The sequence below is a fragment of the Arachis hypogaea genome, chromosome 9 (genome assembly GCF_003086295.3).
Source record: "Arachis hypogaea cultivar Tifrunner chromosome 9, arahy.Tifrunner.gnm2.J5K5, whole genome shotgun sequence".
NCBI classification, from domain to species: Eukaryota; Viridiplantae; Streptophyta; class Magnoliopsida; order Fabales; family Fabaceae; genus Arachis; species Arachis hypogaea.
In genome coordinates, this window is record NC_092044.1 from 17774036 (window position 1) to 17791925 (window position 17890).

Consider the following 17890-nt stretch of genomic DNA (forward strand, 5'->3'; position numbering starts at 1 on the left):
TCAATATCTCTATGAGAGTACGTGAAATGGAGAGTGGGCAGAGCGGGGGAGAGTCTTCGAGGGTGGCACATAGCGAGGCAGCCGGCCATGCCAGCGGAAGCAATAAAGGGGAGAGCGGAGGGGGGCATGCATTAGGTGAAAAGGATGGGATTAAAGGAGACGGTAACAAGACTCAAAGTCAGCAGATATCTCAGAAATAAAGTTATTGGTGCCTCAGCAAGGAGAGCTTTGGAGGTTGCTGATTCTCTTGATAGGGATAACTTGGCTACAGTAGTTGGTAAGCAAGGCGATTCGGAGATACCAATTGTGACGTTCACTGAAGAAGCAAAAGAGATATTGGCAGAGCCCTACAAAGATGCCATCGTGATCAAAGTTCTTGAAAAAAATTTTAGCTATACAGCGATCACGCACAGGCTTAAAGGCGTCTGGAGAACCAAAGGAGGATATGAGGTACTAGATGTTGGTTTTGGCTATTTCTTAGTCAAATTTGATCTCTTGGAGGATAGAGAGAAAGTTCTTCTTGGAGGACCATGGATGATTACTGGTAGTTATATTGCGGTTAAACCTTGGAGTTCTTCATTTAGACCTTGTGAAAACACTTTTGGGTCTACCATAGTTTGGATAAGAATCACAGGTTTAAACATTAACTATTATCAAGAGAGAGACATGAAAATAATTGCGTCAGCTATAGGCAAACCGATCCACATCGACTTAGCCACCAAGTCTGTAGAGAGGGGAAAGTATGCAAGAGCATGTGTGCAACTTAACTTGGGACTTCCAGTTATAAAAAAATTCAAGTTGATGGTCATATGTATGACTAGAATATGAGCACTTGAATTTAATTTGTGAAAAATGTAGCTGCTTTGGGCATGTAACAGGAGAATGTGCGAAAGAGAACAACAATAGCTTTGGGAAGGAAAGCACGGTGAAGGAAAAAAATTTGCCGTCACTATTTCATGTGGATAACAATGAGAAAACGGTGGAATTAATGGCAAATCAATTCCAATTATGGAGTAGCATGGTGCAGCAGGTCTTGTGCATGATAATTTGCAAGACTCACGCATGGAAAGGGATACTCGTGCAAAAGAGGGTGAATGGGTTACAGTTAGTAGAAAGGGCAAGAAAAAAGTGGGTAAAGGTCCCAATGTGGTGCCAAAAAAAGCCAATGTAGCAATATGCTCCAATTTGGTGAGTAAGAAATTTTCTTTTGGGTCTAATAACATGCATGCTGGATCCTCATCAAATGCAAAGGTGAAGTCCTTATCAAATGTAAAGGTGGGGCCTAAGGAAAAGAAGGATCCTCCATCCACGCTTGGCACTTTGGGAACAACTCAAGGTGGCTTTCAAGGATCAGAGTACTCCCTTTTTTAAAGCAGGACACAAAAGGCAGCGTCCTATTTCGCTTTAAAACTCACCTATTGAAGCATTGTCAATGGATTCTCGAGTACAAAAAGAGCTTAACAAAGTTAGTGCAACAACGAACTTAGAGAACTAACCTCCACAGAAGAATGATGGTTCTGCGGTGCAAATCCACGAGAAGACACTTGGAGACAAGGGTCCATCAACATGAGGTAGAATGATTAAACATTCCAATTATTTAATTTATTTTTTATGGATTGTGACCATTTAAATATTATTAGTTGGAATGTTAGGGGACGTCAAATAAGATGTCTCGGGTGCACTGTAAGGAGTTGGTACGAAAGTTTCAACCAACTTTTTTTTATTTTGGTGGAAACTCATATTGGGTTTGAAACTATGAAAGAATTTTGGGGGAGATTAGGCTATTATCCTGTAGGGATTGTAGATGCTGTTGGATACATGGGAGGAATTTGGTTCCTCTCTGCTAATTTAATTTTTTCTTGTAAAATTCTTTGGGCTATAAATCAATGTATAACTTTGGAAATTGATGGTGGTGGGCGAAGATGGATCTGCAGTGCGGTTTATGGCAGGCCTCAAGCCACTAATAGAGTAGAATTATGGAGTCATCTGCTTGATATTGATTTGTGCATTCAGGACCCGTGGGTGGTGGTTGGGGATTTTAATGATATTTTGAGTGTTCATGAGGTGAAGGGGGGTAATTTCTATTCGAATCGCAGTAATATCTTTGCAAGTACTCTAGATTCTTGTGGTCTTTTTGATCTGACAATCTCTGGAAGACGGTTTACTTGGTTTCGTAAAATTCAAGGAAACAAAGAAATTGCAAAGAGATTGGATAGAGCTTACTGTACTATAGAATGGTGCCTTCTTTTTCCATAATCTTTTGTTGAAGTTCTCAGCCGTTCCCACTCTGATCATTGTCCGCTACTTATCCGATGTCAAGAAGTTCCTATCAAGAAAGGAAACCGGCTTTTTAGATTCCAAGCGGCATGGGCAACGCATCCTGGTTACAAGGCCATTGTTCAGAAATCTTGGGATAGTACAGACTTTGGCATTCATAGGAAGTTGCTGGGGTCCAAGAAGCTTCGTTGGAATTCAACTCTACGGTCTTCGGCAATATTTTTATTAAAAAGAGGGAATTGAAGGGTTATTTGAATCGTATTCAACGAAAAATAGAAGCTGACGATGATCCGATTCTGAAGCATAAAGAGGAAGAATTGAGAGCTGAGTATAATATAGTTTTGGCCCAGGAAGAAATGCTTTGGTACCAGAAGTCAAGAGATCAATGGATTCGGTATGGTGATAGAAATACTAGCTTTTTCCATATGCAAACCATCCTTAGAAGAAAATCTAACAAGGTTCATGGGTTTCTGGTCAGTGATGGGTCTTGGTCTGATGATCCGGAAGTTTTGCAAAGGGAGGTTGTTCATTTCTTCAAAAATATTTTTTGTTCTACTAAGCCTGTTGAGGTTAATTCCATGGGAGAAATTCCTATGCCAGCTCTTAGCTAGGATGCTTGTGATAATTTGTCTAAACCAGTAACAATGTTGGAGGTTAAAGAAGCTCTGGATAATATGAGCTCGTTCAAAGCTCCTGGGCCGGATGGTTTTCAAGTTTTTTACTTCAAGGAATATTGGGATGTAGTGGGTCATGAGGTATGACGTACTGTTCAGAAAGCATTCTTAGGGGAGACATTAAGCCATTCCTTGTTGGAAACTTTGATTGTTCTTATCCCTAAGTGCGGCCCTCCAACTAGATTGAAGGATTTTCGGCCAATAAACCTTTGTAATGTAATTTATAAGCTAGTGACTAAAGTGTTGGTTAATAGATTACGACCATTTTTGGATGAGATTGTTAGCCCAACTCAGGGAGGGTTTATTCATGGTAGAGGAGCACCTGATAATATTATTGTCGCCCAAGAAGTTCTTCACTTTCTTAAGCAGACAAAGTCTAGAAAAGGAGCTATGGCTTTTAAGATTGATTTAGAAAAGGCTTATGATAGAGTTGATTGGAATTTTCTTGAGCACACTCTTGAATCTTTTGGCTTTCCTTCTCAAATTATTCGGCTTGTAATGAATTGTGTTCAGGCCTCAAATCTTTCCATCCTTTGGAATGGGAATAGATTGGACAGCTTCCAACCTCGCAGAGGGCTCAGGCAAGGAGATCCAATTTCTCTTTATTTATTTGTTTTGTGCATGGAGAGATTGGCGTGCTTTATTTCCAAACAAGTTGACGAGGGTATTTAGGATGGTGTGGCTATTTCTAGAGGGGGACCTAGAGTTTCTCACTTAATGTTTGCAGATGATCTCCTCCTTTTTTGTAAAGCGAAGAAAAGTCAAGTTCAGAATATTGTGCACACCTTGGAGTTGTTCTGTAAAGCTTCAGGTATGAAGGTTAACATTGAAAAATCTAAAGTTATTTGTTCTAGAAATATCTCTAATAGAAGGAAGAAAATGTTGTCTGGTGTTTCTCATATTCCCTTTACTAGTGACCTAGGCAAATACTTGGGGTGAACCTTAATCATCCTCGAGCTGCTAGATCTATTTTTTCGGACTCTTTAGAGAAGATCAAGAATAGGCTGGCTAGTTGGAAAGGTCGGCTCCTTAACAGAGCAAGCAGGCTTTGCTTAATTAAATCTGTTGCTTCTTCTCTTCCTATTTATTAGATGCAAGTGACTCTTTTTCCTACTTCGATTTGTCAAAAGATTGATTCTGTACTTAGACAAATCTTGTGGAAGGAAAAGGTGGGGGAGCGTTGCATAAATTTGGTCAAGTGGAGCAAAGTTGTCACTCCAAAAAAATATAGAGGCTTGGGAATTAGAGATACCCAATGTGTAAATTTTGCTTTACTCGGAAAGCTTGTTTGGCAATTACTGCATCATAAAGATAAGCTTTAGGTAAGAATTATGTTGGCAAAATATTTATATGGGAGTTCTTGCTTTTCACCCAATTTTTTTAATAATGTTTCAAGCACTTGGCGGGCAATTTATAAGACAATAGAAAAGCTTCGTGATGGTTTTGATTAGTGTACAGGCATGATGTCTCAATCCTTTTGGTATCATGCTTGGCGACCATATGGAATGCTAGCTCCTTTGGTTCCTTTTGTGCACATTTCTGATTCTCACTTGAAGTTAGAAGATGTCTGACACCATGGGCATTGGCGGTGGGATATTCTTTGCACAATTATTCCAGAAGAAGTTAAACTTGATTTGATGCTCTTTGATCCTATCAAGCAGGCATGAGATAAAACAGGTTGGTTTTGGACAAACTCAAATACTCTCACCTACTCGACTAAAAAAGGGTATGAATGGCTATTGAAGAAGAAATTTGGCTGGAATGATAATGAAAATTGGCTTTGGCTTTGGCGCTTGAGAATACCGGAGAAGATAAAGTGTTTGCTCTGACTTTGCCTCAACAACGGAGTTCCCACAGCTAGTTACCGCTTTCAAAGAGGTCTTGCTACTTCTAAATTTTTGTCAGAGATGTTATCTTGCTCAAGAGGATATTAACCACTGCTTTAGGACTTGCTAAAAAGCTCGTCAGATTTGGATTAGCTTAAATTTGAGAATGACCGCTGAGGACTCTAGTTTGGATTTTGTGTCTTGGATTCGTACTAACCTCAATAAAAATGAGTTTCTCTTTGCAGCGGCCTTTTGGTGGATTTGGAGGGATAGGAACAATGACATCTTCCATCAAGAAGATCCATGGAGTAAGGAGAAAATTGTTCACTTGGTTAAACATGCTGCTCGAGATTTTTCTAATGTTGTTACCAACAAAAAACATATTATTCCTTCTTTGAAATATAACTGGGAACCACCTCCAATGAATGTTTGTAAAGTGAACTGCGATGCAAGCGTTTTTGAAAATGAGCAATTAGCTGGCTTTGGATGTATTATTAGAGACAGCATGAGAATTTGGATAAAAGATTATTCTGCCAGTATACCTCTTTCTAGTGTTCTCTGTTGTGAGCTTCATGCTATTTAGAGAAGGCTTATTATGGCTTGAGATTGCGAGTGCAAAGAGGTCATCTGTGAAACTGATAATCTTGATGCGTTTCTTCTTGTTTCGCGAGGCACAACCAGCATGATTAGGAATGACTCTGATCTGCTTGACAAAATCAAAGAGATGCTCCAGCGCAATTGGACAGCTACTTTAGTTCTCATCCCGCGCACAGCAAATAGAGCGGCTGATTTAATGGCTAAGACTGCTGCTTTAAACAAGCAGGTATATTTAGAGTGGTTACTACCCCCTAATAATTTAGACATTATTTTTTTTTTGGTTTAGCCGAATAATTTAGACATTATTATTAGAGAGGAGTACTCTTTATCTTAGATCTTTTTTCTTTGTGTTATCTTCGGTCACAAAAAAAAATAGTTCATGGTTGTGCGGTTTTTTTATTTCTTACAAGGCACCCTTCGTAGTGGTCAATGGTCATATCTACCAATATCACGTTCGCGAGACTTCGTCATTTTACCCCTTCTCAGTTCTCATCCGGATCTTCAAGCTCTGCCACTGCTGCCACGCTGATTCTGGTATTTTACCCCTTTTATATCTTCATTTTCAACCTAAATTCATTACAGAATGATTAATTTCCGTAATTCAGTTAACTAGTTCATAGAGAATCGATTTTTTTTGTTTGTTTGTTCTGTTGGCCACTTTGATTGATGCAATTTATTGAACGCTCCACCTCTTAAGCTAAATTTACGCTGAATTCTCTTTATCATGTGCGTGTATTACTGTGTTTATTTAAGCCAAATCTGGTGACATAAGGTTTTTCAAAACTAAAAGATAATTGGGGAAAAGTGAATTATGTTTTTGGTTGTCTGGTTCCATGATAGAGTTTCTTAATTTTTTGCTAAGGTAAACTTTATTTTGCAGAATGTTTGGTAAGCCTAAAAAAAGCTGTACAAGCTAATAATTTGGTGTATAAAATTGAAAAGGTGTATAAGGTTAAGGGATAATGTGTGCTTTTGTGTATGCTTATCTTTATGCCGTAATTTTCATTGCTTTGGTTCATGTTCTAGTAGTCATTGTAGTGTTTGTCTTCATTGGGAGTATAATGTGTGTCATCATTTATGATTTGTTGTGAGCTATATAGTTTGGGAGGCCATTACAAATGGGGCTGTAAATTTCTTGATGAAGAACTGAAATGATAATTTCCAAATTGTTCACCCAATTATGAGTTGTGCCAAAATGGCTTGCATTAGATCATTAGATGCCTCTTCTCTTTTTATTTGTTTTGTGCATTATTTTTCTACAATTTCGTTGAAACAAATATGCTTTCAGATTGATTATTGCTCAGCATGTTTTGAATATACCGCTTTTATGTGATTAAATATTTACATAAACTCAAATTTATAACTTGCAGAATTAACAAGCTTGAAGGAAATGTCTGGTCCTAGGATTGCTCATGCTACCTTGAAGGGACCGAGTGTTGTGAAGGAGATAATAATCGGAATAACACTTGGATTAGCTGCTGGTAGTGTCTGGAAGATGCATCACTGGAATGAACAGAGAAAAGTCAGGGCCTTTTACGATTTACTGGAAAAAGGTGAGATTAGTGTTGTTGCAGAGGAAGAATGAAAAGTTCTTGTGTTGTGCCTATGCCTTGTGTTGTATAATCTTTTTCCCTTCTATATTCCATTGGCTCGTTGCAAATGAGCTGACTTATTGTAGATTCAAAAGAATAAATTTCATACACTGTTTTGGTACTTATGGACTATGTTTGCTTGTAGAAATTTCAGGAAGCTGTATGTTGTTTTGTGCTTGAGTTATATTTCTTGTTGCTGCACAAAATATGGATGTCTTTGCTCTTATTTTTCTTCAATGTAGACTCTGCTGACCTTTTTAAAGAGTAAATCAAATTCTCTTGAAGTATGCAGGATTTAACATCATACATTTGGTTGCATTGGAATTGTTCATGACATACAATACTGTTACAAACAGGTGTTTTCGCCTTTTTGGTTAAAGACTTAATGTCTTGTGTCATAACATGACAATCTTTTAGAGTCACTAGTAAGATGTATTCTTTCTTATCATATCCTAGAAATTAAATATACAAAACCATAAGCATAATATTAGTAGTGTAAAAGGTAAATAAAGAAATAAAATTGCTAAGCAGTGTGTAGGTGATATAAATAGGTATCTCATTTATGTACCTACCAGATAAATTGCTTAGATGAAGATACTTAGTAGATGAGTGGACTCACTAGTGTCACTGGACTTAGATATCATTAGGAATGAGTACATTAGAGAGTTGTAATAACATCAACTGTAGAGATGGAAAGATCTTGTCTTGGACAATATTAACATTTTCGTAGATGAGCTATCGAGGCTCCATTTAAGAGAATGGATAAGATGGATGGGTAGTTTTGTTGCTAGAGGTAGGGGAAGAACTAAGAAAACCTTAGAGGAAATTATCAAGAAGTTTTGTATGATATTGGTTGTTGGTTTCCAAGCACAAAAAATGGAAGAAAGAGAAAAACTTGGGCTTTTTTATTGAGCTCTTCACCGTCCTAAAGTCTTAATACCACACCAAGTTTCTCTCAGTTTGACTTTAATTCTCCTTTTTCCCCTCATGCATATACTCTCCCATTATCATTACATGTTTATTATAATTTTCTCCTCCAGACCGGCAACCCTTAAATACTATCTATTTTTATTCCCTCTTTCCCCGCTGCTCTCATGCACTTTGCTGATATGTGGGTTCCTATAGGATGTCAGAATACCAAGGTATATAAACTGTAAACCAGCTTTGGTTATCTTTCTATATAAAAAGGATATCTGGCTGCTAGTAGTAGGAAATTGTTTTCTCTGTAAAAGGGTATTGCATTTATCCAAATTTTGTTTGTCCAACAACTTTGAGGGCAATATTCCATGCTAGAATTTGGATGCTGGGGTTGTCATAGTAAGGCCATTCATAAGTCTGCATTTAGTTCGATTAGTGCGGTTTAGGAGTTTGATCCTTCTGCTGTTCCATTTTTTCTGATGAGATGTAGAATTTGTACAGAAGGTTAAGTAGTTTTGAATGAAGAGCTGTGCTAAAAGATATAATAAATTATTCATGACCCTTCAAATAACTGAAGTTATATTTAAAGATGCAGCGTACATTTTCTGCATTCTCGCTTATTTTTAGCTGGGATTAGATTGCTCCAAAAGTTATTGGTCATTTAAGCCTAGTTATTTATTTTATTTTGTCGTTGCGTAGTGTGACTTTTGGAGTTAAATGAACGATAACTTTTGCATTTTGTAAGGTATTAGAGTTCGAACATGTGTTTTTTCAATCTCCCAAAAGTTGCAAAAGTAGTTTGATCCACATCCACTTAGAATAGTACATTAATGAATGGATGTGTTATAAGTTATAACTAGTACTATGCAAGGCTAGTTCTTCAATGGTAATATAATGATTGGAGTTACACGCTCCCTCGATTTTGATAGTAAAATTTTGATGAATGGTTTGGAATAAACATTGTTCTTAGTGCTTCGAATCAAGATTACGAAAACTAGACCAGATATCAAGGAAAAGTATTCTTTTAAGTGAGGAGATGTAATAGTTTAATCGCTATTAAATTTGTAACTTCTATGACGTGTAAATTTAATTATTTTGATTCAAGGGTGATTAGATCATTTACTTTCTCATTGCCAATTTTTTCAATTTAAAGGAGTTTGATCAGGATATCAAACTACTTAGGCTATAGATATAAAAAAAAAAAAAAAAAACTACTTAGGCTATTGAGTGAGATACATTATGGGAAAGTCTATGGTGCTGACCGCGAAAATTAACATGTGAAGTTGACATATGATATGTCCTATTTTTTATTGAGTTGTTGCATGCACAAGGCGGGGTTCGAACTCCCAACACTTGCTTAAATGGACTAGTGAGCTAACCACTAGACCAACCCAAATTGGTTAGAATGTTAATGTGCTGAATTTTTGACATGTTGATGGGATGGGCCAGGAGTGATATGCTATGCCAAAAAATTTATTACAATCATATTGCAATTATTCGTATGGACCACGAATACACTAGAAATATAAATAATAATCTATTACTAAACATTTTATTAACCCTATAATCATATTACAATTGAGTAGTAAAACCTTAACTTCTCAATTTATTTTAACATGTATTCAGCTACTGTCCGAATTAAATTCCATTATATTAACCCTTCCTAGCACCTCATTAAATATCTATTATAATATATATTTATTATTTTTTCAAAAAAATAACTCACTCTAGTCATTATATATTTTTTAAGTAATTACTGTTTATTTATTTTATTTATTAATCTAATAATTTATTTATTTATTTTTTAGTAATAATTTATTATTTGAGTAATAATTTATTTGTTTAGTTAAAAAATTATTATTCAAATAAAAAAATAAAAAATATTTATTACAATAGATTTATTTGAGTAATAATTTATTATTTTTGCTGAATTATGACTCAAATAAATCTATTACAATAAAAAAAGTCTTTTTCATTTTTTAATTTATTTGAGTAATAATCTTTTAAGAGCAATAAATTATTACTCAATGATAAATAAAAAAATAAATTTATAAATGAAGGGTAACTAATTCAAAAAACATATAATGAATAATAATCGTTGTTTTTTTTTTTAATACCAACTACATCTTATTATAGATATTTATTTTATATTACTTTGTGAATGGTAATTAATTCAAACGTCTATAATATATTAAAATCTTTTTGGTAAAGATAATTTTTTAATTGGGTAAAATATTAAATTAGTCTTTATGTTTGGGCGTAATTCTGTTTTGGTCCTTAAGGTTTAAAATGTCCTATTTGAATCCAAAAAAAAATTTCTTTAGCTTCAATATAGTCCTACTGTGAGATTAAAGTTAAATAACTAACGAAACATCGTACATAACAACAGTACAAGAACAATGTCGTTAATTTGGAGAACAAGTATAAGCTCAACAAAGTGCTTGTTTAGGAGCCATTATCTTGATAAAAAAATATCTTTTTTTATTGTTTAGGGTGTTTGGCAAATTTCTAGTAGTAAAAGTAAAAGTATTAGAAAAATAAAAAATATCTTTTTTTTAAAATATTTTTTCTTAAAAAAAAAAGATATTTTTTTATGTAATAAATAAACAAAAAAATACTTTTATATCGTTATACCCAAATATAATTAATAGATAAAAAGATCTTTGTGCATGAGATATCTAAACATAAACCTACTTTTAGGTTTTTATAACATCTTTTTAGTTCTATAGAAAATATTTTATTTAAATTGTAAGAAAAATAATAAATAAATATTTATGTATTTACATGCACAAGACAGAATTCGAACCCACAATACTTACTTAAGAGGACTAGTGAGCTAATCACTAGATCAACCTAACTTGATTAATACTTTACTTTTTTTTAATAATACATAGTATTCAGATTTTCCGTCTTATTTGACCATTGTTTTTGACATGGTATTTTAATTTGTGAAAATTACCAAAAAAGAAAGCAGGCTATATCACTCCTGGTCCATCAGCGTGTCAAAAGTTCAGCCCAGCAACATCTTAAATTTAATCACCTAATCACACTTAATTAACCTACTTCCTCCAACAAAAAATAGGATGTATCTGGCTCCCTAACCGTTATTTTCTCAAACCCGTTATCATAGTTAAAGATTATTTGCACGCGTCCAAATCATAACTTGCCACATAGTGTTAACTTCACATGTTGATTCTTGCGGTCAGCACCATAGACTTTCCCATATATTATACCTAATAAGATAAAAATACTATTAATGTGAAACTCCTAAGAAAAAAATATTCATTTTGTCCTTTGATAATTAACTTTGTAAGACTAGTTAGTCTCTTTATCAATGATTTTTTTCTAAAATATGCTTATGTGACACATTAGTTACTAATATATCCTCTATTTAATTTTTATAAGTGAAAATAATTTAAAAATTACTAATATTTCTTAGTTTTATATAATAATTTTAGTCAATATATTTGAAAAAAGTAACCAAAAAAATTAAAAAACTAATTACCTCCTAAAAGACAACGAGATTCTCATTGAATGAATTTGTCAATTTTAGTTAGCTCTTAACAGATGAATCAACAGTTTAACATGCTATTTAAGCTTATTTCATTAATAAAAAGAAAAAATATTGATAGAGGGATTAATCAGTCTCACATAAATAAAGTTCAAGGGCTGAAAAGAGTATCTTGTTTTATTGAGAATTTCGTTGTCTTTCGAGATAATTGTCAAAGACTGTTTAAGATTTTTTTTTTCTGTATCTTATTGTGATAAATATATGCTAATGTGGCACCCTACCTCCAATTAGGGTTGGCAAGAGCACCCGAACCTGCGGGTACCCAAACCGCTCCTACCTAATCGGGGTGGGTAATAACCTGACCTGGTGTATGGCGGGTTTTGTTCAGGGCGGGGTAGGTCGGGTTTAAGGTGAACACGCCCTGGGATATATATATATATATCTTAAGAATTAGGATTTTCCTCATATCCTCATACCCCCAGTTAGTCTAACCCTAGCAGAGAACCAAAGTCATCATCTTTTCCACAGCCAACCCCAGTTCTAGTCGTCACTCGCCATCACAGTTCTAGTCGTCATCGCTGTGCTGTTGAACCTGTTGCCGTCATTGTGCTGCCGAGCCTGTCGGTGTCGCTGTGCTGCCGATCTCTTTGCCGAGTCGCCGTCGCTGCGCTGCCGGGCCCGTCACCATCTCTGTGGTTCCACTATCCTCTAAACGTTGAAGCTTCCTGTGTCGTTGTCTTCCTCCTCTGTTTCTTTGTCCGTGGTAAGTTCCTCCCATCTCTCTCTCACATTATGAATGCATGAATCTGCACTTTATTAAATGTTTGAATATGAATATGCAATTTGTGAATTTGTGCTTCAATTTTGTTTATATATGTGTAATTTATGACTCAATTTTACATGTAATCTGCATTCAATTTTGTATTTATATATGTGCTTCAATTTATATCTGAATCTGAATCTGCACTTTATTTATGTGCATATTCTTATTGCAGAATGTTCTGAATCTGTACTTCATTTATGTGCATGTCCTTATTGCATAATGTTCATTTTTTATGTTTCATTTTAAATCATTATCAGCTTTGGGTTCTAATTGCTGATGTTGGAATGTTGCAAAAGTTTATATATGTTGATTAAAAATAACGGTTTTGTGATTTTATTTAGTTTATATATGTGTAATGGGTCTAATTGCTATGTTGTAATGGTTTCTTCATTTTTTTTTCAATAGGTGCTTTATATATGGTTTGCTACTTTGTTTAATTTTTTTAGTTTTTACAATTTTTTTAATATAGGTCATTTAAAATTATTTCATGACTAATAATACTAGAGAAGACACACAAAGTAACTGTGTTGCTCCTTATTAAGTTTTTAATTGTTATCTTTTTTTATTTTTAGGTTTACATTTTGACTTTCAAATTATTAATGATGATAAAGAGTTGAAAAATGATCAAAAATTAGATTGAAGACTTATTTCTATTTAATGCTATAATTTTTTTATTATGGTGTTAAATTTGTAGAGATCAAACACTAATTTTTATTTTAATATCATATTATTGGACATGGTATGAATTTTATGTTTAGATTTTAATTTACATATGAATTTAAATTTTTATCTTAATTTATGTATAAATATATAAATTTAAAATTGTTATTTAATTTTGATAACTACGATAGAAGTGGGACGGATATCTATAGAGACGAATTAAAAATATAAGATTCTACTACTTGTAGATAGAGGTGAGATGAATAGTATAAAAATTGAAAAAAGACATAACAAAATTGAATAGAATAAAAATATGCTCCTTATAGCCCTACTGCCAACCTTACCCCCAGTCTCTTAGGTAGCGTTTGTTTTGAGGTACTAAGACAGAGACTGGGAGACTGAAATTCAGTATCATGTTTATTGATTCAGAGACTGGTACTAAAATTTATGTCTCTGTCTCCAAAATTACTTCCAAAAAGTGAGGACACAGGGGACTAAAATTTTTAGAGATGGAGACTGAAACTTTAATAACATTTTATACCTAAAATACATTCATTTCAATTAATTAATTCTAATTTTACCCTTTGTGCAAATTAAATTAGAATTTTATTCTTTTTTCAATTTCTGTCTCCCATTTTGCATCAAACAGAATACTAAAATTTATTTCAATCTTTGTCTCTTAGTCTTAGTCTCTCAGTCTCAATCTTTCTGTCTCTGTCTCTCCACCAAACACTACCTTAAAGCCTTCTTAACCATACCCCCTACATCATGAATATCATTATCATCCTTTCATCCCATCTTGATTATCACGCTTACCTTTCCTTCATACGCTACAAAAATAGAATTAAAGTTTATTTTAGATGTGAAGGATAAAATGTTTACTATATTTAATTTTTTTTAAGAGTGTGTTTGGAGTTCACGTTGGAGAAAAGAGAAGCTCGTTTGAGTGTTTTGAACATTTCATCTTTATATTTGGCAACCCTTTAAAACTCTGAATCTAGAAGTAAATTTGCTTCTAAACGTACGTTTACAGAAAGCTAAAAATTCTAGCTTCTGCGTTCACGTTGGAAAAAGCTAATTACAATTGAGAAATTAAGTAAGAAAATTATTCCTCTTCTACCAATTCTATCCTTCATTTTCTTCTATAAAAATGATGTAAGTAACCATATAATTTTCATAATAGTTCTTTGTATATGTTTTTGGTTTCAATTTTTTTCATCAAAATTTTTCAGATTTGTTAAGAAAAATATTTTAATTTTTTATTACTTGTAGTACTCTCTTTCATATTTTGATTTTTATTGTATTTTTTATTTATATATAAATATTTTTTATATTACTTTTGTATTCTGATATTATTTTTTTAGTGTTCTGATGTCATATTTTTATTGTATTTTTTATTCATAATGACAACTTATTAATATAAATTTTTATTTTTATTAATTTTTATTATACTTTATTAATTTTTGTTTATATAAATTCTTTTTTTTATCCTTTATTGTATTATATTTATGTTGTGTATAAAATTTTTTATTTTTTTATTTAATTTTATTCATATGAATTTTATTTACTTATTGTAATTTTTTTGTTCATATGATATATGTTCTTAGTTATAATTATTATATTTTATGTTTGTATGGAATTTTTTTGTTCTTTTTTTTGTTTTTATTGTACTTTTTATTATTGTATTTTATTTTCGTTTTTATTATATACTAATTATAAAAATTTATAGTCCAAAATGATACTAAATTAAAGAATAGAAACAGTACTAAAATAATATACTAAACTAATATAGACCATTTTCTTTTTGTTTGACATTATAAAATGTATAGTATTCCCTTTAATATTTTTATGTATTAAAATATATTTTATCAATTTTTTATATGTCACTTTAATTTAATAAGTAAATATTAATTTTATTATAAAATAAATTAATAAGATTGATTCAAATATCTAAAGTAAAATGATAGGATAATATAAAAATTTATTTAAATTGATGTCTCTTTTAATAATTTTTTATCTAAAAATGATTTTGAGTGTATATTCCAAACAATATTTATTTTATTATAATCTATTTTCATATAAAGATTGCCAAACATAAATTACGTTAACGCAAACTTACTTTTTATCAAAATCAAGTCTGCAAAATTACTTTTATACAAACTCTCATTTGCACAAATTATAATCCAAACACACACTTACAAGTGCTTTATTTTATTTTGCACCTTTCCCTAATTTATTCAGAACTAAAAATAGAATGAAAGAGAAACTTAGTCCTTTTCACAAAATTAATGATAACTTTTTTTAAAATTTTATAACACATTAAAACGATTAATAATTTGAAGAATAAATAACCATTTGTACCTATAAAAGATAAAAATGTTTATTTTTATTCATGTAAGATACTCTCTGTGTGACAAAAGTATTTTATCTTTAGAAGGTTGAAGTGCCACGAATATTTTTGTCATACGAAAGATATCTTGTATAAATATAAATTTAGTTTCGATCTAGTGTGAGTACATATATCAGTATTTTTTTTTATAAATACAAATGATTATTTATTCATCATTTGAAACTTTTTAATTAATGAAAATGTTCACGCAGTGAAACAAAAAAAGTTTCATGATTTAATTTTAGTCACCATGTTGTCACATGTCCTAAATCTACAGCGAATCAGTAAACCCCACAAATGATAGATGAGAACAACCTAACTAGGTTATATGCTATATGAAATAATCTCGTCGTTTATCATGCTTCAATACAAATAATTAATTAAGAGTACATGGTATCTGTTCAACTCATGCATGTAACAGAAACTTAAAAACAATTACATAAAAATATTGATATAATTCTTTATTTATATCTTGAGCATAACGGACTCGGGAATGAAACCGCCCTCATCATCAGTTATCATAGGTGCGGCACTCATCAGTCTCCGGGTTATCCTTGCAGTAATTCTCAAGCGGGTCCGATTCTTTCTTCTTGTCCCTCGCATGGCTCGCCGCCGCGCTCAGCTCCTCTACCTCATCCCAAGCCGCCGCACACTCGTTGCTTGCCGGGTTATCAGTACATGCTTCCTCGGCCTCCTTTATGCTCTTCTCTACCTTCTCCGATATCTTATCCGGGGCTGCATGAAGCGGTCGGACCGAAGATGGCCGGCCCGACCCGGTTAAACAGGGCCACCTTTGGTTGAGCCTGAATACAGGTGAGAACTTGATGGTTTGAGCTTTTTGAGGGATCTCTACTCCCTTGGCAATTACTCTAGCAGGAATTGAGAGGGTTACAGTAGAAATGGTCGCCATTTTTCCTCTGGTTTTTTTTGTTCTTCTTTCTTGTTATTTGTTGAGATATTTAAGTAGTACCTGTTAAGGGTTTTTGGTCGTTACAAATGAAGATGAGGTTTAATGAGCGAAATAGGGTGTAAGGGGATTAATATATAAGTGAGGATGGTGAGGATTCGTGAACACATGTTTCTTATCCAGTGTGATCTAATTGTTACCTTCCACGCCAAGTACACATGTTTCTTAGATTTTTTTTTTCATTTTCTTTTCTGATGAGAAAGATATTTTTTCTTGGGAAAACAAATGATATTTCTAGATCTTTGTTTTTATGTGATATTTAATTTGTATGCAAGTTGCAACTTGAATTTGGCTATCTAATGAGAATAATGGTATATGATTACATGATCTTTTGGATAATAAAAAAAAATCTTGATATTTTTTTGCTCTTTTATAACAGTATTTGTTTGAACGTGAAAATATCAAACTTCCATATGGGAGTTAGCTAGCCATATGGTCTAATATTTGCCGTAAAATAATGTAGACAAATTGTTAGGAAACGTAATCTCTCCCTGTCACTTATTTGTTAGTTCAATATGTGTGAAATATTGATTAAATTTGCCAAAGAATTTTGGCTTTACTGGAAAGGGATCCCAATTACTATTAGGACTACTAAAAATTAGATTATATGTTCACTATGAAATTCTTGATCTAAAGGTAGGAGCGTTCAATTGAAATAGTACCAGAACACTTTTTTACATAATAAATTGACAAATATTATATACCAATTGGGCGATCAGAATTTGCTAATAAGTCGGCCAATGATTGTCTGTTTGGTTTTAAAAAAAATTAAAATACAAAATCTGATTTTTAATAAATTAGTTTCTATAAAAGAAACGGGTATGGCTTCATTTTGATTTAATTTGTTCTTGAAAAAAATTAGTTTTTATTTAAAATAATTTATTACAATTTTAGTTCAATTTAGTTAAATGAATGTGGTGTGATGTGTAGAATTTTGCACTGGAGAGTGATGAAGTCAATAGCTTCTAGCATTTGAAAACCCAAATAGCGATCCAATTGGTGGAGAATCGCATTTCTCAAAACAGAGCATCATGGAGAATTTGGTTCTCTAGGCTAGAGATACGATTTGCTTCACCATAAAATGCAGAAAACACTGATTTCAAATAGAATTGGTACTCTAATGCTTTAGGATCATTCTCTAAGTGTCAAATTAATGTAGTACCCATAAAACCTTAGTGATGTCATAGCATCACTACCAAAGTAAGGATGAGAGTGCATTATGGAGGATTTTTTATATCATTTGAGATTAAAGAGCTAGAGCCAAACTAAGATATTCATCTTATAACGTGGTATCTTGAAGTTTTTTGTAATTCACGAATTGTTCTCTTTATAACTGAAATACTTTGGAAATCATGTTATGTACTTCTTGTTCAAGGGCTAATGATTAAGGATTTAAGGAAAAAGACTGCCAACTATGTCAAGAATTGTCTATAGTGACTTGATTAGTATGATAAGTACTCTTGATGCCAAAGAAGGCCATCCAAGATGGAAACATGATTTATGGACATGGAAGTACGGCAAAGTGTCCTAAGAAAAGGTTTTTCCTATATTAGACACAAAGCCTCATATCTTATGAAGGCTCTTAATGAGCAAGTGTATGAATGTCAAGGCCAAGTGTCTCATGAGATGAAGGTTTTCCGTCTCCATTATGGGGCT

General features: G+C 32.9%; 3 protein-coding genes across 3 annotated transcripts; 2 read left to right on the forward strand and 1 right to left on the reverse strand.

Annotated features, from left to right (window-relative positions):
* The first annotated feature begins 1755 nt into the window (after positions 1-1755).
* Positions 1756-2888, forward strand: LOC114924432 (uncharacterized). The gene is made up of 3 exons (XM_029288988.1): positions 1756-2224; positions 2277-2383; positions 2439-2888. Exons 1-3 carry the CDS (start codon positions 1756-1758, stop codon positions 2886-2888), a joined length of 1026 nt encoding a protein of 341 aa, XP_029144821.1.
* A 2812-nt stretch (positions 2889-5700) lies between these two features.
* LOC112710563 (cytochrome c oxidase subunit 5C-2) lies at positions 5701-7150 on the forward strand. The gene is made up of 2 exons (XM_025762833.3): positions 5701-5908; positions 6745-7150. The coding sequence occupies exon 2, from the start codon at positions 6765-6767 to the stop codon at positions 6957-6959; it is 195 nt and encodes a 64-aa protein (XP_025618618.1). The 5' UTR covers positions 5701-5908; positions 6745-6764; the 3' UTR covers positions 6960-7150.
* Positions 7151-15603: 8453 nt separating this feature from the next.
* LOC112710564 (calvin cycle protein CP12-1, chloroplastic) lies at positions 15604-16550 on the reverse strand. Its single transcript, XM_025762834.3, has one exon. It carries the CDS (start codon positions 16175-16177, stop codon positions 15779-15781), a length of 399 nt encoding a protein of 132 aa, XP_025618619.1. The 5' UTR covers positions 16178-16550; the 3' UTR covers positions 15604-15778.
* Between the last annotated feature and the right edge of the window lie 1340 nt (positions 16551-17890).

Bases quoted from the DNA above. Each gene is read 5' to 3' on its own strand.
- LOC114924432 (XM_029288988.1), top strand. From the start codon at position 1,756: ATGAAAGAATTTTGGGGGAGATTAGGCTATTATCCTGTAGGGATTGTA. The intron at 2,225-2,276 runs GTACTATAGAAT...TGAAGTTCTCAG, and splicing joins GAGATTGGATAGAGCTTACT to CCGTTCCCACTCTGATCATT. The intron at 2,384-2,438 runs GTTACAAGGCCA...TGGCATTCATAG, and splicing joins GGCATGGGCAACGCATCCTG to GAAGTTGCTGGGGTCCAAGA.
- LOC112710563 (XM_025762833.3), top strand. From the start codon at position 6,765: ATGTCTGGTCCTAGGATTGCTCATGCTACCTTGAAGGGACCGAGTGTT.
- LOC112710564 (XM_025762834.3), bottom strand. From the start codon at position 16,177: ATGGCGACCATTTCTACTGTAACCCTCTCAATTCCTGCTAGAGTAATT.